Source organism: Phymastichus coffea, unplaced genomic scaffold, assembly GCF_024137745.1.
Source record: "Phymastichus coffea isolate CEN01 unplaced genomic scaffold, Cenicafe_Pcof_1.1 PCOF00031, whole genome shotgun sequence".
Taxonomy (NCBI): Eukaryota; Metazoa; Arthropoda; class Insecta; order Hymenoptera; family Eulophidae; genus Phymastichus; species Phymastichus coffea.
This window is the reverse complement of record NW_026706842.1, coordinates 898,505-922,547: the sequence shown is the minus strand read 5'-3', so window position 1 is coordinate 922,547 and position 24,043 is coordinate 898,505. Positions and strand designations below refer to the sequence as shown.

Genomic DNA, 24,043 nt, shown 5'->3' with positions numbered 1-24,043 from the left:
AAACACGATTCATAACATTTGATCAATTTTTTTTTCCATAATTTTCAATAATTTTTCATGTACCTAATCCAAAGATAAAATACGAAGAATTCCTAACATTTATAAACTAGAATCTAGAAACACTCGCGAGTTGCGTTCAATTATCTAAAGCGTTTCAATAAAACAAGACGGAGAAACTCGACTTACGACTTCAGTTACAGGTCTATTATATTTTCGTAATCAGTGTACGCATACGCGAGACGAAATTTCATTGCAATTGTATTTTCTTCGGCGAGGCGTGCCGCTTGAATATTTCTGCGTCAAGAGTCCGTGTGCCATCGACTGATCCGCGCGCAGCCACGGAAAAAGTAAAGCGCCGGCGATTGAATTATGCGCGTGCTGCCGTTTGATTTTCTGTTCGTTTGCGTGTTGTTTAATTTTTGTATGCCCTGTCGCCGATTTCAGTTAAAAACAAGGTTAGAATTATAGATAATCTATAGTCTATACGAACGTCTTCGAAATGCGTATAGGTGCCATTTTGAGAAAATCTCGTGAAAGCGATAATTATATGCCCTCGAATTGGTCCTTGGCTCAATGAGATGATGCTTTTTCATCAATACCATTATTATATCTACGTCTGAGCTATTTAAACAATTTTTTTCCTTTGCGTGAAACTCAATGTACAGTTTCGTATTCTAATGATTTTAGGATTTCACGGGACACACAAATTGATTAATGCGAGACTTTTCAATGCAAATTTTCACGAAGCACTAATAGACGTTCTCAATAAAATACTGGTTTATCTATATTTGTCGATCCGTGCAAACTGAGCCAGACTATCAAACGCCGAATAAAATTTGGATCAATGAAATCGGGAGCCGCAGCTTTTTCTTTAGTTTTTTCTACTTAAAAATAAAAATCACTTGTTCAGATTAAGAATTCTGGTGGATACATAGGGGATAAAAGAAACGTCTGTTGAAATATATAATGTCACGATGAATTGTTTGAGAACAATGTATATTGCGATGTCTATGCGAGCATCGCGTAACACGAGTGATGTAACAAAAAGGCGAAAAAGTACCGCAAGCTCGGATAGCACTCCCTCCGACGGTTACCGCATCATCAGGTATATAGATATTCTTAGAATCTACAAATATGAACGATCAGTACTAGTAACTCATTGCAGTAACTCTACTTTACGTAGTTAAGTTTAAACCTACTACCATTCCGTGTGAAATTGCACAACATTTCATCAGTCTCTGTTCGTCGATCGATCTTTCTTTTATACACGCCTCCGGTGGACTTTTTTCGTTTTTAAACGCCGTCGACAGAATATATTTTAATTTTGCCTTATCTGATATATTATTGCACGATATCACTCGATTAACTTTTGCAAAACAGAATACATATTGCACCTGTAATTATCATCAAGACAAGGAAAAAGCGAAAATCGACCGATCCCCGTTTGAGAATGGACAAGCACGCGCTCGAATGAGACCCCCCATGGAAATATTGCTTATCGAACTGATCCAACAAAAAGAAAACAGAGAAATTGATGGATCATATAGCGTAAAATAGTCTATTCACATTTTTTCAAGGGGGTTGAGCATCGGATCCAAGCGCGCCAAAGTCCCCGTGTACACTGGTGTATACTGTGTATGTACGTGCGCGCGCGCGCCTTGTGTGCGTGTGGAATGTTTTGTTGCACGCGCAAGAGAGCAATCGATTCCCGACAAAGAAGGAATAATCGTACACCATCGGCGCACTCTCATATGCAGCACGACACCGCGTTGTTTTTTATACATTCAGCCGAAGATATGAGTGCGTATGCGTACGCGTGTGTGTCTCTTTAATAACCCAAGTTGCTCGCCTTTGCCGACGTGCTTTCTCACTTTCTCTCTCTAATTTTATTTTTCCTCGTTAAAGTCACTCTCAACTGTATAAAATATTCTGAATCGCATCAACAACAGCCACATCGTACATTCGTACAACGTATTTTCATTTTTTCTTTTCTTTTTAGTTATACAATCGTTACAATAGCTAAGAGTTTATAATATTCACAGCATTTTATCAAAATCTCTTGAAAGCACCAAACCGTGGCGGCTCGCATTCACTCGCTCTGTTTCTCACATAACTCGCACCCCCTTCAGCTCGTATCGACAATTTGTCTCCGTCTGATCAACGTCTATCTTCGGCATTTTGTCCTGCGTCTCTCGATTCCACCGATGCTCGTGTATATATAATATATATAATATTTATATTCATATATAATATATACTTCTTCATGTGTGTGTGTGTGTGTGTGTGTGTGTGTGTGTGTGTGTGTGTGTGTGTGTGTGTGTGTGTGTGCGCGTGCGTGCGTGCGTGTGGGCGTGTGTGTGTGTTGTGTGTGTCGCACTAAACAGACCTTACGGTACGTATATATAATATATTTATATAATATCTATACAACGCACGCGTATGTATATATATATATATATATATATATATATATACCGATAGAGACGTCGTTAATGATTTGTGAACCTACTCTCTAAAGCACTGATTAAGCGAGGGAGTATCCGCTATACACACATACAAATGACCGATGCGACTCCGCGACTCGCTTGACGCTTGGGTGTGTATGTCGTGTGTGTGGTGTAAGTGTGTGTGTCTCCTAACGAAAAATCATCACAGGACTAACTAGAAAATAGCTTGCGGCGAGGGCGGCGGGTCGGTGGCGCGTAAGTATCTCGATTAACAAGAACAAGAACGAGACAATGGTCATCGGCTGGCGCGCCGCAGCGCGGCCGCGAGGGAGGAGACAGACGACGACGACGGCGGCGACGAGGAGGGCGAAGACGAGGGCGACGGCGACGAGGAGGCCGCGGCGGCGGCGGCGGCGGCGGCGGCGGCGAGGCTGGCACCGCGCCGCAGCAGCCGCAGCAGCCGCGCGAACGGGTGGCGGTGCGGCGGCGGCGGCGGCGCCGGGCCCGCGGGGCCACCGGCGCGGGCGGGCCGGCGCGCCCGGCCGCGCCGCGGGCCGGCTCAGTGGTGCGCGTGCGGGTGGGCGTGCGGGCTGGGCTGCGGCGGCGCGTGGGCCGCCTGCTGCGCCGCCTGCTGGGCCGCTGCGACCGCGGCGTGCGTGGCGGCCGCGGCGCCCTCCTCGTCGGTCGCCGGCAGGTCCACGGGGCTCGGCGACAGGAACTTGCGCACGTACTTTGGGTAGTGGGTCTTCTCGTGGGCCTTGAGGATGGTCGACCTGGAGAAGGTCTTGCCGCAGAGCGAGCAGCGAAAGGGCCGCTCGCCCGTGTGCACGCGGCAGTGGTCCTTCATGTGGTGGCGCAGCTTGAAGGCCTTGCCGCAGAACTCGCACTTGAAGGGCCGGTCGCCCGTGTGCGCGGGCAGGTGGCTGATCAGCGAGCCCACGTCGGGGAAGGACTTGCCGCAGAACTTGCAAAGCACCACGCCGGAGCCGGGCTCGGCGTGCACGGCCGAGGCCAGCGAGTCGAGCTCCATGGGCTCGCAGGCGCCGACGCCGACGCCGACCGCGACCGCGCCGCCGAGGCCCGCGCCGGCGCCCGGGCCCCCGACCACCCCCGCGGCGACCGGCGACCCGTAGTGGCCGGCGGCCGCCGCCGCCGCCACCGCCGCGGCCTCCGCGCTCGCGGCCAGGTGCAGGCCCGAGGCCGCGGCCTCGAGGCCCAGCTGCGCCTGCAACTGCAGGTGGGCGGCCGCCTGCTCGCGGTACTTGAGCGACTCGAGGCTGTGCGAGAGGATGTGCCGCGTCAGCTTGCTCTGGTGGAGGAACGAGGCACCGCAGTACATGCACGCAAACACCCGCTCATCCATACCCATCAACTCCTGCAACACCAAACAACAATTAAGAACATCAACTTCTTGCTATCGCCAGTTGCCATTTCCCGTTTGGCTTTCTTTTCCGAATGCTTCTTTTCTTTTCTCGCCTCGATTTGTCTCTGCTCTTAATCAAGGGCACTCCTCGCGTGCCTTACGTCACATTAATGCATTTTTAATCTAATCCAAGACTCTACTTTTCATTATTCATCGTCTCATCAGTATTATCATTCATTTCTCTCTTTGACTCTTATACATTGTTATTGTTCATCAAAGTGCATCGCGCGACATTAATGTTCATTGTCTTTCTCTTTGCTCCAGCGCTTTGTATGTGCGTGTGTTCATTGTACTAGCTCTATGTATGTGCCAGTGTGTCTTCTAAATACAGCGTGTTATCATTATTACTTTGATTTCTTATATCTTTATGATAATTGGAAAGAAAGAGATATAGAAGGATCGCAGTCTCGAATCGAAATTTGCTCTTAAACGGGCCTTAGGCTGGATTAGGATTTCGGGCTGCGGGTCACAGAGGTTCATAGGCTATAGGCTAGAGATCGGCTGTGCAGTGTCTAGAGTGGTGTCTAAGAGCGAATTTCGACGTGAAGGAGTTTTCTTTCGACGTGTCGTTTCCAGTAGTATCTACAGCACACGGCATCTCATTTACTTCTTCGTTCACCAAACCCAAATAACTTTTGCTTTGAATAATGTTTTGGTGCAATACTATTTTTCATGAAGCAAAGCTTTTGGTTTCAATATTTTTAGTACTCAGTGAAACAAACGGTTTTTGTACACAAATCTATAGAACAATGATTATTCTAACAAGATCAGTTGAAATATTAATGATTGTTGTCTCTTAGTCAGTACGTAAATGTTGGATATTTATGGTATCAAGTATAAATAAATAAGTATGTATGCAGAGTAGAAATCATTGAAAATTTAACTTTGTCCTGGAAGCCACGAGGAAAAAAGGCCCGGTGAACAAGTGTATTTTCATACTGAAGGCACCTTTCTATTCGAGTTACTTGATTTTTTTTACAAAACGCAAGATAAACATGTCGTGTAGAGGTATATAACATTCGTGTATGTACACTAGAGTGTGGCGAGAAGTGTCTTCTGCCGCGTTTATTATCATTTTACTTTCACTGTATCGTTTTCTTAAGAAAATTTACACTACTTTGATTTACTTAATACTTTGCATGTATATATTATGTACATGGAAGGTTCACGGCAGCAACACAAGAAGTTGACGCTCATTTTTGTTTGGCGCGCTCGCGAGACCGCTTAATTTACGCGGTCATTTCATGTTACTCTCGACTGTTACAAACACTTTCATTGTTACAAATTGTTACTTTTACAAACAATTGGCTTCATCGGCGAAGGAAAACAAAATAATAATAATTATAGTGATAATCAACAAATGCGTGTATTACAAAATTTTTCTAATTAGTAGGATAAAAAACATTATAGAGTAATAAACAATCGAACAAAAACATCTTAGCAGCAGGAGCCACCCCAAAGTCCAAACTCTGTCACGAGCTCAGAGTGAAATAAGCAAAAAATTTTATCACATTGAAAGTATACAACAAGATCAAACATTGAACCCAATACTCAAGTAACAATCAAAACCCTTGCGTGTCTTGATGGACTTTCGAACGGCGTTTTTGTTATTCATCTTTTTTTTCGAAATTTTTATACTTTTGCAATACGTCGCGAACTGGCATAATATCCGTGACGAATTGCTAGGTATAAATATCGGAGCAAAGGCAAATTGCATTCAACGCAAAACAGCAACCGAAAGACAAATATATATAATATATAGAATATAATAATATATATGACAATGTGACAAAGTAAGAAAGTAAATGATATATGCGCTGTACGTACTGGATTTATTTATTCTTTAACGACACATGTGAGTGGTACGAACGGTATGAAGTGTGCACGTGTGTGTGTGGATGCGTGCGCGTTTTAAAAATTTTCCTATTTTTTTAGTATTCGATGTGCATGTCTGACTGTATCATAGAGAGAATGTAAACTTTTGTAGACGAAAGATCATGAGAAGGATGATTGGATTGAGAGAGAAAGAGTGAGAGAAAGAGAGAGAGAGAGAGAGAGAGAGAGAGAGAGAGAGAGAGAAAGAGAGAGAAAGAGAGAAGCCAGTAATAGGTTTAAAAAATTAGTTTTGTGAAAATGTTCAAGCATTACTGCAATTTGGTAATCAGCAGTAAAAATGTATTTTTAATTATATTTTGAATAATGAGAACGAGCATTAATTTGTTGTATTCACGAATAGGCGGTATTGGAATTGAACAACAATGACATAGTTTAATAATGAAAGTCAACTTTTTTGATAATGAAAAGATAGATTAAAGTATAATTTGAATTTCATTTGATATATTGAATTTCATTTCACATTTCGACAATATTTATTCAACTGGTTCAAAAATTACCCGAATTTCGTCCATTATTTATAAAAATTACTTAGCATCCAATAAATTTATTTTGACATAAAAATGATACTCATAAATGATTTTGAAATTTTTATCTTGAAATCAACTGAATGGAGGGTGTGCAAATGCGTAGATTTTCTTCGGTGCACGTACATACTGGGTCGTTGCTCATATGCGGTAAAGAGTAAAATTGACAATAAGGTCGCGAGACTTTGATAAGAAAGATAGAAGAATAAAGAGAGAAAGAGAGAGAAAGAGAGGAAATTGAATGCATATTTAAATAACTACGGCAAATAGGCAGCATCAAGCGTTGTTAAATTAATTTTCCGTTTATTTTATATAAGTAAAGAAGATTTAAAAATACAATATGTTTTTTGTAAAAAGTTCTGGAAAAAATTTGATATGAAGAACTGCTTGAACGAAAAATGTTTCTTTATATTAATTTTTTTTCGGACTAAAAGTATTCTAGGAACACATCAACTCAGATAAAACAAATTACAATGAATACGACGCAAGGGGGTGCGCAGCGAACAGCAAAGCAGTTGGGTACATGCAGCAAACCCACATGCAATTAATTTGACCAAACCGATATACCATAAATAAATACTCTAAATAACACTGATACATAATTGTCGAAAGACTATGAAGTTAAGTCGATAAAAAAGAATTAGTATTGCATATTATTGAATTTAGAAATTGAAATGAGAGGTTCGATCGTTCATACGCGTATGAATATTTATATATATATATGTACAGAAATCTTTAGATAATGAACACTTGCAAGTATATAAAAAAAGCTTGCACGAAAATCTTAGCAATTGAGATATTGATATAAAACGCGTGTCGCGCAGCAACAAATATATATGCATTGTCGCCCGTCGAAAAATACGCTGCATTATCATCTGCAACCTACAATGACCTTTGTGTCATGTTGTGCGATTGCAGATGTGTCAATGCATTTTGAGTCGAGAGACGATCGATCAGTATATATATGTACAAAAAAAATAGTAGGTATATATAATAACAAACAAATATAGTAATAGTGATAATAATACTGACAATAACAATAATGATAATGATAATGATAATGATAATAATATTGACTGTATACTGTTATATATGTATATATATAATATTAAATATGTATATTTATGCAGAGCAGAGAGAAATACAAGAACAAGAATAATCGATAAGATATCCAAGTTGAAAAAAAAGAAAATGCAAGTTGGCTACTTACCGGGTCGGGGGGTAGCCTGTAGTCGCTGGACATTTCACTGCTCGCGCTCCGCTCCTCCGTTCTCTCCCAGTCCACTTCCTTTTTCAGTGACTGCGAAAGCACAGATTTCACTGGTTTAAACCGTGGCGTGCTGATATCTCGGAATTTTTATTCGTTTTATCGAAATACCAAAATTGAACCGACCATTCCGCAAGTAATTAGCCATTTAACTTTGTGTAAAAATGAGACGGAAGACGTTTCAACGTAATTGAGAACGAGAGTACACGAGACGTTTAGATTTGAAGAAAGCTATAGCAGTAACTGGATAGTAAAAGGACATCGGTAGTTGAAGATAGTGGCTGATCGATACTCACGAGTGGCACTTGCTGAACGGGTGGTAGGCCCGAGGGTCCGGCGAGGGGCTCGGTGCTGTGTGGGGACGGAAGCCGGCTCTGAGGAAGGCTGGGCCCGTGGGCGTGAGGTGTAGCACGACCACCGGTGTTATTGCTGAGACTCATGTCGCTAGGTCCGCTGTGCACGGAGAGCGGGCTGAGTGAGCCCCTAGTCGTGTCGTCACCGCCACCGCCAGCCGGGTTGCAGCTGGCCGGTGAGTCGGAGTCGCGCCTGGATCTCGGCCGGTCAAGCGCCAACGGACCTGGACTGGCCTCCCTCGTCGTCGGTGGCGAGGCCGCCGGCGAGTCGCTCACGTCCACCTCGTCCGCGGAGTTGTCGGCGTTGTCCTGCAGCAGCAGCTGCTGCTGTTGCTGCTGCTGTTGCTGCTGCTGCTGCTGCAGTTGCTGCTGATCCCTGGGACTGTGCTCGCGCTCCTTGTCCCGGTCGTGGTTCCGACTGTCGCGCTCCCTACTCGAGCGCAGGTGCAGAGGACGCTGTTGCGGTTCGACTTCGTGGTCCTGCTGCATCGGTTCCTGCTGCTGGTGCTGCGATGTCGTCGTCGACGTGGCGTTGGTGTTGCTACTATTGCTGTTGGTGTTGCTCGTAGTGCTCGTTGTCGTCGTCGCCGTCGTCGTCGTCACGTGACTGGTGTTGGGCGCGCCGGTGCTGGCGTTGCCGTTGCTATTGGTGGCAGCAGTGGGATGGGTCTGTGGCGCAGCGTTGGAACTGGGATTGTTGGTGCTGGAATTACTGTTAACAGTGCTGGTAACAGCAGTGGAGGTCGCAAGAGCCGCCGCGGTCGGCTGGGGCGAGGGCGATGAAGCGGCGGGCGGGTGGGCAGCGGCCGTGCTGGCCGAGTCGTCGTCGGTCGAGTTGTTAACGACGGCGTGTGCCTGGGCGTTGATGTTGGTCATGTCGGCGAGGCCCTTGACCTTGAGACTTTCGGCCGTCTTGAGGAGGGCTGACAGCTGGCAATATTCAACGTTGACCTCGCCTTTGTACATGAAGTCGACGAGGGTGCGCAGCTCGGTGAAGCGCACGTCCTTCAGGATGACGATGGGGTGGCGGTTCGGGTGGTCGAGGAAGAGGGCCTGGAAGTAAGACGAGCACGCCGACAGCACGACCTTGTGAGCGCGAATGGACGGGCCCTCCGTGCACGCCAGCGTCACGTCCACCAGCGACTCCGACTCCAGCAGCTGACTGAACACACCCAGCAAGTTGCTCTGATGATTGTTCCACCTCAGGCAGTAATGCTCACTTCCCATGTCTGTTCTGCCCACGACCCTGCTGTAACAGCAGAGCACAACACGGCACATTCGACCAATTGCAAATACCACCGCGCAGACCATTATAACTCTCGGCTACTTTCTCTTAGCTCGCTAATGGGTTAATACGCGATGCGTGATGTATGCGCGAGCCTTAATCATATTGCCAGCTCTCGCACACACCTCAACATCGCCGCCGCCACTTCACTCGCTCTGTGCTTTATGAGAGAAATTTTTGTGCGTATACTCGTGCTTTTGTACACCTATTATTAGCTCTACTCACTCTCTATACATCCTATAATTATGCACGCGTTACAACCTATATTTGCAAACAAGATACAAATATTTAATTTCAGCGCGCTGCCATTCTTAATTCTTTAAATTTCGTGAAAGTCAATTTTCAAGCGCGTCTTCATTATCTTTAATATCAAATCATTTTGGCATTTTAGTTTAATCTTTTAATTTTACTGTGCTTGCTTTGGTTTATTCTATTCAACATCGCTTATGAAGGGATTACTGTAATGGTTTTTAATTTATAAAAAGAAATTATTTTGTAAAATGTATTTGAACAATTTTAATGTTTTTAAAACATTTAGTTAGTAATAACCAACTATCGAATGACATTACACTTACTTCTTGTTATTTCTAATGGCGTTATAAATTATTTTCGAAAGTAGATTGTTATTACTTCTCCAATATTTTCCTAATAAAAGAATTATAACGTTGTTTCTAACAGCATTACTCAAAAAATAAGGAGTTATTTTCGAAAAATCAAGTAAAAAAAATTACTTCATTGTGTGAATGAATATAAAGAATGTTTTGGTAAAGAATGTATTTATAAGATTCATTTTGTAATAGTAAAACTGTATCATGGAGGGGCGGGGGGTGGCAAAGTATATATATTATTGAATGTTTTTCCTGTTATTTTTCGGAATTAATTCAAAAATATCAAAAGTATATTGTATTTTTTGTTTATCTTTAGTAATATAATAGTTTTTATATTAATGTAAATAGGATAAAAAAATTATAAAATGAAAAAGAAAACTCGTGAAAGTTATGAATATAAATTTAAAGAAAGCTAAATCATTTAATAATTTTTGACATTTCAATAAGATGTTTGACGAAAAAAAAAAAAATAATAAATATAAAATAAAAGATAGCGGAGTAACGTTAGCTACAATTTTTTAATTTTATCGTGACGCAGATATATACGGAAAGAGCGCGTACAGTAGAATCAACAATGAAAACAAAATCTGTATAATGCAGAGGCGGAGCAACGACGACAGATACACACACACACATATACCCATACGTAGGCGAAACACCTGTTCTGGCTGGATGTGAAGTTAACTGCGGCCTTATCTGTACTTGACTCCAGTGGTGCGCGAAGAGTGAGGGGAGGAGGAGCAGCTTAAGGGAACTCGAAACGACAGCAGTGAACGCGTCGCTCAGTGCCCTGCACATAATGAATTATCAATCGTGTATTACACGTGAGGCTCTGACAATGTGCTACTGCTGCCGCCGTCGTTGCGAAGTGCAGCTACTCGTGTGTGTCTCGGGCGCATAATGCTTTATCTGACGCACTTTCTCACTCCACGACTACCTCCCTCTCACTCTACTCGTCTCGATCGCTCGCATGCGCACCTATGCGCTTCACCACTCTCTCTCTCTCTCTCTCTCTCTCCCTCACGCTCTCACACAATCCTATCTTAACTAACTCGCTCTCGCCTCGCTCTCTTGCCGCTTACCGCTGCCACCGTGCGTGCTTTCGATGTTTTCGCCAATTTATCATCGGCCCGATACGCGCTCGCGCGCTTTTTTTGCCTCGCTGCTACACGCACACACACACACACACGCGCGCGCGCGCGCGCGAAAAGAACATTCTGTTGATATTTTGGCCGACTCTTTTTCTTTCTCCGATGTTCCGCCCCCTTGCTTCTCCCATTCGAAATTTTTGACGACAATATCAATGCAGCAGTAACCACTGTATACTTTTATTTTTTAAACGACGAGAAGTGATTGGCCAGAGCGTCTGTAGCTGCGAAGCGTTCACATCGAGAGAACGTATTTTCTTTTATAGTTAACGTGCGTTGCAACGCGTAAGGCTAGAAAGTACGTGGACACGCTGGATTTGCATATGGTTATTCACATGGAAAATAGGCTTGATGGCGGGGACCATAATTTGCACTATACTGTCTACGCCACTCCAGAGTTTGGCTTGAAAAGAAAGGAGAGAGGAAGTTGTTTTATTTTTAGCGCTTTATTATCAATGTCTCTATGTAATACAAGATTATATTTTGTCAGATGGACATCTATCAAAGAATTTATATATATATATATATATATAGTCAACCGCATGAGATCGAATGATGTATTCGTAAGACATTTGAAGACACGGAATTTATTTAAAAAATATTGGTTTAATTTGAATTGTCAAAATCATGAATCGGAAGAAGGCGAGCACAGTAGAAACAGTCTGCGGAAGCGCGCAAAAATATACAGAAGAGCCGACTTATTGATTCTTACTGTGGCGAGCGAGCGAACGGTTGGTTGCAACGCAGCGCTCGCGTATATACATCGGTGCCCGTTATCTTGCGCCCGTGCGTGTTGCTCTTTTTTCTTCTCTCTTACTCTTTCTCTCTCACTCTCTCACTCTCTCTCTCTCTCTCTCTCTCTCTCTCTCTCTCTCTCTTTCTCTTGCTTTACCTATCTATGCATACTTGCGTTATTTTCTTCACCATTCTTTTTTTTTTCCTTTTTCATACGGCGCCGCTAAAAAGATTTGCCTCGAGCAGCACGCTGCACAGCCCGAGCGCGATGCGTGACCATCGCAGTGGCGGCAGACGGGGCGCATGCGTGCATACTATGAGAACCAAGGCGAATTCGATGGATGCGAGTCGCACGCATACTCGCGTGACACATGCACTCGCGATACACTAATTGCGTGCTTCGATTGCCTCGCTCGATTGTTATGTTGTTGCACACGCGCACGCGCCGACCACGACCACGAAAAAGAAAAAATAAATAAATGAATAAAGAAAAAACACATCCACTCGCGCCATATCGATTTCATCTTTTTCCCTTTCACGATGATCATTATTTTTTTCGTCGTCGTTTCGACAAAATTACGATGGGCATAAAAGGCACATCTACTTTGGGCTATTTAATTTGTCGCTACAGCTGTTTGCTTATGTGCGACCCACTTGGGGCGCGCGCACGTTACATATGTGCCACGATGGTGTGACGATTTACCTGGGGATTTTCCTAAAGCCGCTGACAGGATTTTCGAATACCGAACGTGAGATAAGAATTAGAATTGTTCGCCGCACGATCGTAGCCGGCAAGTTTTGCTCGTGATTCGTTCAATGAATTATCGAATGAATTGACGTGCGTTATAATTGCTATCCGAGCAAACAATTGGAATCGAATGATATACAAATGTACGCGAACTTTGAGTTTCGCGACGGCAGCAATTTGTTGCGCGTGCATTTTCAATGTCTGTTTCACAAAGGGAGGTGCGATTAAAAAGAAAATATTGCAGAGCTTGCGGTTGGGAAATGTCTCGGGTTAAATGATTATTGCTGGTCAGCGTAATGAAAGATGCCGCGAGTTGTATAAACTTTTTGTATATGCATTCAGCGAGTACCTACCTCGTTTTTCTTTCGAAGTCAGATACTGAGAAAAAATTTGTGCAACTGCTTAAGAAAGAGTATTCCGCGGCATGCTTCTGCCTTTAGCACGAGAAAGACTATCTTTACAAAATCTTCTCACATTTGTCTTTCGCAGAAACGATTTACCATATCTAAACATCCCAATTTCGCTCGGAAAACTCGCATTACTGAGATCGTTTTACGCGACGGCTCGTTATTCATCGCGCTAAATTAGGCCAACTTGCTTAATTTCAGTTTAATCGAGCTTCTAGCTACGACAGATGCTTTCTTCGCGCCAACTACACTGTCATTTGCCGTTATTCATCGAACGCCTCGCTCGCAATCGCATGCGCGTCCATTCGCCGAAGGTATGAACAATTCCGCGAGCATTGCGCTTTCTTCGCATAGGTAATTAGCAGCTGAAATCGCGCTCGTTAATAATGCGCGCGCGCTACAAAGACAAGTTAATTTTGAAGTCGGTTATCGATCGCATCAACGAGCGCGTGTATCCAGATTGACGGATAATTCGCGTAACGAGCTGCAACCAAGTTGTCTCTGAAATATTAATTCGACACGTACACGAACAATCGAACAGATTTTTATCTGCAATTATCAGTATACGGCATCCTGTTTGAAAGTAATGTTGCCATTTATACTCGGAGCGCGCAGTTGAAGCTAGCGACCGGCCGTAAATTATTTCATCAAATCGATCAGAGTCGCGTCGCTCTAGTAAATTAATATGGCAGTCGATACAAAAAAAATGTAACTCGCGAGCAGCCAGTGCTCGCGGACAATGAGTATGGAATATGTGGCCAGTGTATAAATCTGTCGTGCAGCGGAGAGTCCAACGGGCTGCTTGTTCGACATCTCTGAATGCGAAAGGGGGGGGGGGGGGGGCGTCAGGGAAGGGATCACGCACAGTGTCGTTCGTGAATCGTGACCTACCACAACGCACAACGAGCGAGCGCGCGCGCACACACACAGACACACACACACACACAGCGAGTCATACATCTTATCTATCGATCTGCTGCCAACTAGTCACGGAAGTTGGATCGCGCTTGGCGCGCGCACAGACACAGACACACGTGAAAACCCGCATCGTACTTACGTCTACAGTGCGCGAGCATTTACAAAAACGACGACATACAATGGCTGTACGCTACTCTTTCATTTAGCTCGAGCTGTACGATGTCTTATATCCACAGCTAAGAGTTGAATCTCTCTATCCCTTGTGAATGTTATAGATCGGTTTAAAACAGTGTCGCTAAAATAGCTGTGGCTAAATCGAGTTATCTATCTAGTATAGTTGAAAACGTATCTTTAAAAAAGAAGTTAGGCCAATCATACGCTAGTTGATCAATTGATGAGCACAAGTAGTTTTGCGTGCTGTAAGTATACGTTTGATGGATGTACCGCACTCTGTATGTTTCATATCCTATTGATTCTAGCTTTGGTGTTGCCGCTCATACAAATGCAAACTACAAGTAGAAAAAGATTCTATTATTTGTTTCTCATATCTAACATTTGATTGTTTACGATTGAATCTCGATAGTGATTCAATATTTCTAATTTGATTTCTTCTCTAGCGAATACTGTCATCTTCGGATTCGAGCACAAACTGTCTTCATCTATCTATCAAATTATAAATTTATAGGGTTAATCAAGGTGCCGGTACATGTATATATAACGCACTAAGATATGAAAAATTTGCCTTTTTAGTATCGCCTCGAGTACGTATAATAGCATGGAAAAAAGCATACAATTTGACAATTTAGTATTGTACGGTTACGTTGATTCAGTTGCAGCTCATTTGCTCAAGTCCGTTTTTTAAAAATAAATTTTGAAAAGTCACTCTTTATCATAAGCATCGAGTTTCAATTGGCGAGCCCAACAGACAGGTTAATGCTGCGTTAAAAAGCAAGTTTTCAACAACTATTTTGAAATAATAATCGACTTGATAAAACGAGCTGCAATTGAATCAATGCAGTTGTACAATGCCAAATTATCGAATTGTATACTTTCTTCTGCATTATTATGCATACTCAAGACAAAATTAGGGAGGAAAATTTTGCACATCCTAATGTGCTATATGTACATGCAGAAAGACCATAATGAAGCGTCTGAAACTGAATTACCAGTAATTACAATTACCATATTGATGAACTGCCTTGCAAAATGCATTAAAAATCTTTCCCTTTGTTAAAAATTGTTCAAATTACCACAAAGACATTTTGCATGCTAAATACATCTATTAATTTTTCATGTCCCATTGAATAACGCATTTGAAGATCGATTTCAAGATAATACCGTTTGTAACTAGTATCCGGACAATTATTTTGATATTTTCCTGAGACGAATTATATTTCACAGGGAAGTTAAATCGGTATCTGGTTAATGTAAAAAGACGAAGAAAAATTATACCGTCTGATTTTATAATTTATTTGTAAATAAAAGTATTTCTATTGAAATTATTATATGTTGAAAAATAGTCTGAGACAAAGATGATCGTCCGCTGTATCAAGTTATATATAATACTATGCAAAGTTATTCCTACAAGCTGAATATTTAATTGCGGTAATCAAGCAGCGCGTCACAAATTCATGTAATTCACACTGGATTGATTATCAGTCAGACGATATTATTGGCGCTCGCGGCCCCCTTTCGGTATTATACGCTACTACCAAATAATTTTTACTTAAGTACGCGTGTGAAGGAAAAATTAGAAATTTCGGAAAAACCGAAGTAGCATAGATGGCGATCCTAAACTGAAACGGCGTAGATAGGCTTTATGGTGGCAATGCAAATGTAAAACATGGAAAATTACATGGCTTCGCGACATAACAACACTTGTTCTGGCGTGCTCGCAGCAGCGTAAGAAGTCCGCGCGAAGACACGTTTCTCCCCCGCCACCTTCTCTCTGGCTCCGGCGTTCTTGCCTGCCGACCCCATCCCTTTCTCGCGGATTGCCACACTCTTCGGTGCACGTTACATAAGGCGCAGAAGCGCGAGCCGGTTATTTATGTGATTTTAGAGGCTTTCCTCGGGTCAATCCGTTTACGCTCGGCACGCATGCGTGCGCACACCTATTCGTGACGCCTGTGGCTTTTTTGTCGTGCGCGAGCCAGCGCTTCACCTAATCACTCGCGTGCACAAACACGCCAGATATGCCGCGCCAAGCCGACTCGTTATTTTAACTTTAGATGCTGCTCCCATCGCTGCCCAGCCCCCGAGATCCTCTGCGCGCCTTTTTTGCCGACTGCAACGGCAAATACCTCGCTCGACGCTAATTTTGCTCAATCAAATCCGTTGCAATCTACTTTGCTTCTATAATGAAATATGTCGACCATCGTTATCACAAATAAGAACTACTAAAGGCTACTGCCTGCTGTCAATAATCATTAATAAATCAGCTCAGTTGTTAATACTATACTTTGCTTATACACGACAATATAGACAGCTGTTTGAGCCGTTTTCGTAACTAAAGATTCACCTGAGGCTCTTGACCATCTTATATCATTTCTTAATTTAAGATAAAAGAAATTATTTTCGATTCCCATACGATAGAGGTTCATAGGTACTATAAATAAACGTATTATGTGAGAGTCTACACATTTACGACCCTTCATAGTTTTTCTTGGCAGTACAAAAGTTTTCCTTTTATAGAGAAAGAAACGAAAAAAAAAACTGCAGCCACAAGTTATTCTTATCCAAGTTCGCAAAAACTTTCAAGAATACAAGTTAGTGTCATGAGTTAATGAAGTAGTAAATTCTTGTGACTGTGCAAAGCAAAATTTATAAAAAAAAAGTTTCTCTACGCTACAATATTTATAATTGAAAAAATACTTGACAATATGAGTTTTATTTCATTGCTCAATGATTTTTATATAATAATGTTTGGAAAATTGAATAAAATGACGTTAAATTATAACGCATACTTTCCGGCGTAAGTAAGCATCCGAGTTTCAAATTCACTTAAAACTCAAGTGACTAAGTACTGAAGAATCGGTGTCACGCAAATTATCGTGATCAGAGAAGATTTCCGTACGATAGGAAGTTAATTATTATATTTGCGTTTGGAAATTGTTGCCACGCGCTTCTTAGATTCAGGCAGTATACATAAAAAGCATACAAAAAAAATTGTACGATATGAGCTCACTAATCGTGAATGGAAAAACCTGATTTTTAGTGGTAATTAAGATCAAGATTCTAAGTAGACTTTACGATGAAGAAGCAAAACATGTAATTAATGCGTTCGTTTTATGCAACGTGTTCTATTCTGTATTTCTTTATATCGAAGTGTCTTCGGAAATCTTTTCAAAGACGCACGCGGCTTTAACTTTTTTTCGCCTTACTGATTACACAAAATTCAGATTCACAGAAACTAGTTACTATGTAGCGATAAATTGCAATAATAATGTACGCTGTTTCTTGTAAATTATATTTAAAAAATTTACATTTTGAGAAAAACTTTTGTGAACGATACTCACGAAATTAAAAATGATCTAAATAATACAACAATAAATAATAAATAATGTTCACTCACTCGAAGGTTTATATTTTATTAGAACGTTGAAGCGGTGTCGCCCGTTTTTGCGATCATCTGAGAAAAATCAGAGAAAAATAACTGAGAGAGACCGCCAGTGGCAACAAGCAAAGAAAAAGTGTAGAGAGAGAGAGAGAGAGAAAGAAAGAGAAAGGCCGCCTCGTTAAAAAATGACCGTAACTACCGATACGCATGCCGCCGACAGAAGTGTACGTACGAGGGCATGCATAATCGGACGCTCGCGTAAATATCGCCTCGCGTTAACGCGCGTGAGCTTCGAGCCGACGGTAGCCGAGTAGCAAAAACCGTGCTGCCATCGAGGATCGTTGGCTGCGCGTATTGTTCACGATGCTCTTCATGAAAACTCGCCGCGTGAAGACAAAGAACGAACGAGTATTTTGCTCTGTCTTTGCTGTAAGCCAAGAGGCATTGCCAATTGATTGTTGCAGTGGAAAATTTAATGCTCGTATAATGTTTAAAACTCATAGCAACTGAGTCTGCAACGGTCGATTATCAGATTATTTTACGTGTAAACATTTAATGGCGACGAATAAAACTGTATTTATATTATCTTGTAAAGCCTTATTTATGCTTATTTATATTCATATTATTGATAAAAGCTAATCTGGAGGATGCGATTTGAATAATTTATTTTAAAAGATATGCAAACATTGTAGCAAAAGTGATGTATAAATTACTGTATCACTCAATATTGAACATTGTAATTTGCATCAATTACATGTTGATCGCTGTATACGGAGATAAAAAAAATCCACGAATTTATTAGCATAAATCAGTCTTCTAATGAATCAATCATACATTAACGCATTAATACAATGTACATAATATTTCAAACGGGGAATCGAAACACCTATTTTTATTTAAAAAAAACGTTCCTCGATTTACAAATTTGTTTGGAAAAATAGTCGCGAAAACGAGTATAGAGGCATTGTTAAATAGCTGGGACAAACTCGAGAGTTAACAGGTACTTCAAATGTCATTGAATTGCAGAAGTATAGGTAGAGGCGTATCCGAATCGTAGGAAGAGTCGCGAACGGCATCAAAGAAAGCTACGAGGCATCAGAAAACAATTCGAGTAGGAGCTTTCCTAAGCTGGATCCCACTAGCGTAGTTAGCGCTCGCGTCGACTTACAGTAGCAGCAGCAACTGCATCACATAAACAGCTCACCTGCGTGTATGCACACACCCACACATGCTCACACATACATATCGTTAAAGTTATGGCTTTGTAAAAGCCTTGGCAACACGCTTTAACGTACTACGCGGGAGAGGACCTCGTAAAAGGATCGCGTCAGCCTTGCGCGCGCACACTCTTACTTCCTCTCTCTCTCTCTCTCTCTCTCTCTCTCTCTCTCTCTCACTCTCTCTCTCTCTCTCTCTCTCTCTCTCTCTCTCTCTCTCTCTCTCTCTCTCTCTCTCTCTCTCTCTCTCTCTCCTCTCTCTCTCTCTCTCTATGGGCCGTTGTTATACATATACGATTTTTTTTCTCTCCTTGTTCGTCGTCGTCGCTCTTTTACATCACTTTATTCTCTCTATGATCCCCCCGACCGAGCCCCACCCCCCTCGGCTCCTCCTCTCTTTCTCTCTCTCTCTGTACTACATCACTTCGCTACCGGATTTTAAGTTTTAAAGTTTAGAGCCCACTCAATTGCTCGTTTTGCTGGAGCATGTGTTTTCTCCCTCGTACTTGTCAGCCATTCAAATGCCGTGCTCGCGCGTGCTCGTGTTGCTACAAAGTGTCGAGTTTTATCTGTTGTTGCTTACGGGCATGGTTTTATTCAATGTTTCCGTCCGACTTTTTTTTTCAAAGAGGAAAGCTGTAAAAAAACTCATCAAATCTTTTGCGTGGACTTTCGGAATGATTGATTTAATTGCGTTCGCGGACAAGTTATCATCAAATGATCGATAGACTCCAGGACTCGATTGATATACGTGGGAGCTTTTGCGTATGGAAACAAATAAAAAAGATCAAGCCAATGGCAAAGACTCGACTGAGAGTAGCTCCGTGCGCACACGTAGAGCATAAAAGACAACCGCGAACAATAAAGCCATTAACTGATGGCTGTTAATTCCGGGGAGCTCCTCGGCTTTCGTCTTGGCGTATTCACAATCGATTCGCGTCGATTTCCCTTTGTTATATGCCCGAGCGCGCTTTCAATTCTTTTTCATCTGGCCGATTGCCGCTGCGAACCCGCACGCATTTCTCCCACTCGTTAGTTTTCGCCCGCTGCTGCCCGTTGTCACCCGCAGTCGTCGCCTATTTCCTCCACCTCCGCTCTATAGCGCGTTCCCTTTTTTTCGCAGTCGGCGCGGGGTCGTCGTACTTGGGGATTTTTCGCGCGCGCGTGTGTGTGCGATGGCAAGAGAGAAAGAGGAAAAAAGAGTACGAGAGAGAGAGAGAGAGAGGAGAGAGAGACGTGTCCATACACCTACAGGCCGTCGTTAGGCGACGCTCTTAACGACACGGACGGGTCTTCGCGAGTCAGCCCCCACCCACACTCGATGTAAGGGGACAAAACCAACTAGACACAGAAAGAGAGAGAACGCACTCAACGCGGAACTGTGATATGTCGTGGCGTTCCGAGCATGCATACTGCAGACGAGCTTTAAGCGGTTGTTGGATACAGTTTTGGCCATCTGCCGACGAAAGATTGAGCAACTGCAGATCACAAGGTTCTACGTGCTTCGTACTTTCGATTGTCATAATCTTTCTTTTTTCATCGACTTTCTAGCTACTGCGAAGATATAGTTTTATATTATTTCCATTTTCTCACTTCAAATTAAAAAAAAATAAAAAAAATTGAATAATAAACACGTATGCTTATGAGTATATACATATATGAATATGCTCATGCACACATGTACCTGCAAGAAAAATTCTTATCAGATTTTTGGATCAGACTATTTCTGCTTTTCAATTTTTAATCTGCTTGTTCCAGTTTGAAAATAGACTTGTGAGATTTAACCTGCACCGGAAAGACGAAAAATCAGTGGAAACTATGGAGGCTGGTTTTTTAATTTTGTTTTTCGACCGTGACCTATTTTTATCACAATTTGCAATTCTGCATTCCGAAAACCCATAATTTAAATATAAGAGAAATTTATCCCGTCACGAAAGGTTTTATTGATATATTAACGTTAAATATTTCAAAAAAGAAATTTGATCTTGTTAATAACACAATTCGAATTTAGTACAACGAAGTTGGTAGAAATACATTGTAGTCTAAAGATCAGATTTTCTACTACAGTTTCTGAATCTTTTCTATTCAACTAAATATTTTAAATAAGGCTATAACCGTGTTACTATTTATTAAAAAAAATTATAACCAACAAGTAGTTATCAAAGTTAAAACTTGTGTTTGAACTCGTGTAACATCATGCATTATTTAAAAAAAAAAACAATGTTATAAAACTAGCATTAAGAGCCGTTTTGCTACAATGTATAAAGAGTATGTACCAATATTCTTTTAGTTACAGCGGTGTTAAAGTCATCAATCTGTTAGTGGGCTAACCAAGTGTTATAATAAACTCAGTTCAAAGACCCAGGTCACGAAAAAAAAGTAGTTCGCTCCAATCTGCAATAAAAAGTTTTTCCGGTCTATAAAGAACAAAACGCGAAGTGATTGAAGAATGAAGCAAAGAGAAAAAGTGGCCGAGCGATCATCCGTTAACCGTCAAATGGTAAGACGATAAAAACGCATTTAAGAAAAGCCACGATGGAAGTTCCGCAAATCTACGGGAGATGTAGCGTAGGAAAAAAAACTTGTATTCGACTTGACGCGAAGAGCGAGCATCTGTAGAGTGGAAGGGCAGCGAGTGGACTTTTCATCGCGCGCGCTTGGCGACGAATCGATTTCAATCTCGATAAATAAAAAGAGAGCTACGTAAGCGCACAAAGGGCCGGTCCAATGGGGGAAAAATACACACGCGCAAACACAACGACGACCAGAGAAATATAAAAGGCGCCAGCAGAGAGATACATGCGCTGATTTCGCATATCGAGGACGAGGGAATAACGATTTTCACAACACACATCTATTCGCCAACAGGCACCAATATGCGTATCTATATAAATGCATACACCAGAATCGAAGAGAGAAGAGCTGGTGAGCTATTGGCTTTCTCTCTCGTTTTATTTTGGCCTCTGGGAGCTTTTAATTGAAAAATCACAGAGCGGAGTGGTTGGGATAACTTTTCGGCGCAATCGGTCGGCACCGATGGACCGACACGCGTCGCGACGTGATGCCCGCGTGATTGGCGCTTCAATTCAATGTGAAAATGAAGACCTACTGCTGCTGCAGTGTGCGCTTGAGCTTTAGCTCTCTGATTTGTTGTGCCAAAATCAAATGGAAAACGACGACAGAGAGAGAGAGAGAGAGAGAGAGAGAGAGAAAGAGATGGCATGTCTGATGCGGATCGCCACGAGAACCGGATGAGCAAATGGACATGGACATTTAACCAAGCGTATGGCGAAAATTTCTATTGCTTTTTTCGATGGCATTTTTCTTTTTAGTCGTAAAAATATCTTTTTCTCAGGCGTCTAATTTTAGGTGATTATAGTGCAAAATGTATGTCTAACATCGTACTCGTACTTATTCGAAAGATAATTCAAAATGATGTAATTTTGCATAATCAGAATATCGCTTTATCAAAAGATAAAGAATCTATTAGGAATAGATTCAACAAATTACAATTCACTTAAATATTATGCTCACGTCTCGTTAACTATACGTACAGTCTTATGTAAGAGTATGATCAAATTGACTATCATTAAAAAAAAACACTTGACACTGAAAAAAAAAATTACAATTTGTCTTAATTGCAAGCATTAAATAGCTTATTCTGATTAGCAGTCTGATATACTTGATAGACTGATACGATAATGCATGCAAGAAATAAGAAAAAAAAACTTGAACAAACATGTGCATAGAAAATTTCCGAAAATCAAAAGTGAGTTTATAGAACAAATAGGCCTCACCTCACAATTCGTTCAAGCAGATTGACCGTGCATTAGTAAAACATAATTGACTTTTATCCTGCAGGAAGAAGAAAGCACTAAAGCAAATCAAACACGAAGTGAAAACGTAACTGGAATAGACATCACTAGTATAAAGCGGTAGTTCTATTGTGAACGAGACAGCGCATAATAACGTGCACGAAAAGAAAAAACAAAAAAAGAAAAGCAATAACAGAGAGAGAGAGAGAGAGAGAGAGAGAGAGAAAAAAAAAAGAAAAACCAAAGAAAAAGATGTAAAAAAGAGGAGCGGCGGCGCGCGGGTAATCACGACGTAAAGCGAAGTGCAACATTACGAGTATAGAGCGCGTGCATGTGTGGCGCGCGCGCAAAGAATGCAAAATAATTGTTTTCCGGCGGCAGCGCGCTCACGTTCCTACGTACGCGCGTCGAGCGAGAGGGCCTGGTGCCAGGATCCGCGCTTTCCGCGATTTGACGGCGTAACGGCCATTAAATACGTATACGTGCGTATACGTGCGTAAGCGCGAGCTACAGATATACAGCGGCTGTGGCAGCAGTCGGGCGCGCTTGCACGCAGGAGAGTGCGATAGAGACGGAGAGAGGGAGAGAGACCGCGACCTTCGCGAACGCGAAACGTCAATCGTCTATGTTGTGCACTCAGTGCCGTACACGCGCACGCTTGGCTCCTCGCCACTTACTTTCGCCAGTCGCTTTTCTGCGTTCGATTGATTGCAGTATGCACGCGTGACTTGTTATCGATGACACAACGCACTGTTTGTTGCTTATGTTTCATTCTTCCGTCGTTAAATAAATGTTCAATGTCGTTTTGTCGGTGAACTAGTTCGCACTTTTCATCGTTTTCTTTTCTTTTTACGCAGTCGCCGTGGCTTGTACGCGCGACTTGGGATTTTTTTTTATTCTTTGGTCGAGCACTAAATCGTCGTCCGACCAAAGCATGTCTTTATCTACTTATATATAGCTGTATCATTCATTCCTTTCAGTTTGAGAACAAAATTGAACGCATTCCAAGAGCTCGACTAATATTTACAAAAAATTATTTTTGTTAAAATTCACGTGGAGTTTCTGCTTTGTTACCCGCTCATTAACAGTTATAACTTTCGATTTACGTAGATTACATTTATCGAAGCTCTAAATAACTCATTTTCTCCTTTTCGAATAAAATGTAGTTAAGAATAATATTTGAATGATAAAATTGTTGCAACGTATTATAGTTGAGTCGGTTGAAAATCCACGTGCGTGTATTCATTTATACGCGGGTAGAAAAATCAAAGAACGATACATAATTGTAGTCAGCTAAAGTTTCCTATAGCGATGTGTATGTGTGTGTGTGTGTGTGTGTGTGTGTGTGTGTGTGTGTGTGTGTGTGTGTGTGTGTCGCGTCATTCATAAAAACAGTAACTGGTCCGCGGGCGCATAGATGCAAATAAAAAGCTCTTGCTCTCTGTCTCTGTTGCTCTCTTGCGCATTGGCGCGCGTGCGGAGCGAGCAGTCGGTGGGAACAGGAGAGAGGGAAAAGTCGCCTCTCCGCGTTACACGTGCGCACACATGGGCTATGCTAATGTGCGAGGCAGCGGTGCACGTGTGAGGAAAACGCGGCTGCACACACGAGGCATTTCGAGGCGCTCGTAGAGGAGCTGGCTCGTAGCTCTGCTGTCGCCTTCTATTGCGGCGATCGGCGCGCTGGCCCTTCTCC

At 42.2% G+C, this 24,043-nt stretch overlaps 1 protein-coding gene across 9 annotated transcripts in view; it reads right to left on the bottom strand.

Moving 5' to 3' along the window:
• LOC131663221 (zinc finger protein 865) overlaps nucleotides 1–24,043 on the bottom strand; it is a 59,179-nt gene that overhangs the window by 27,402 nt on the left and 7,734 nt on the right. For 7 of the 9 annotated variants that reach the window (XM_058933482.1, XM_058933485.1, XM_058933480.1 and 4 more), the window contains exons 3-4: nucleotides 7,854–9,159; nucleotides 7,501–7,590 (exon numbers count right to left, since the gene is read on the bottom strand). In XM_058933482.1, the coding sequence (XP_058789465.1) occupies nucleotides 7,501–7,590; nucleotides 7,854–9,137 (1,374 nt within the window). In that variant the 5' untranslated portion in view covers nucleotides 9,138–9,159. Of the gene's footprint in view, nucleotides 1–2,807; nucleotides 3,823–7,500; nucleotides 7,591–7,853; nucleotides 9,160–24,043 lie in introns of those variants that run through there. The other 2 variants (XM_058933487.1, XM_058933484.1) reach the window with 2 other exon arrangements.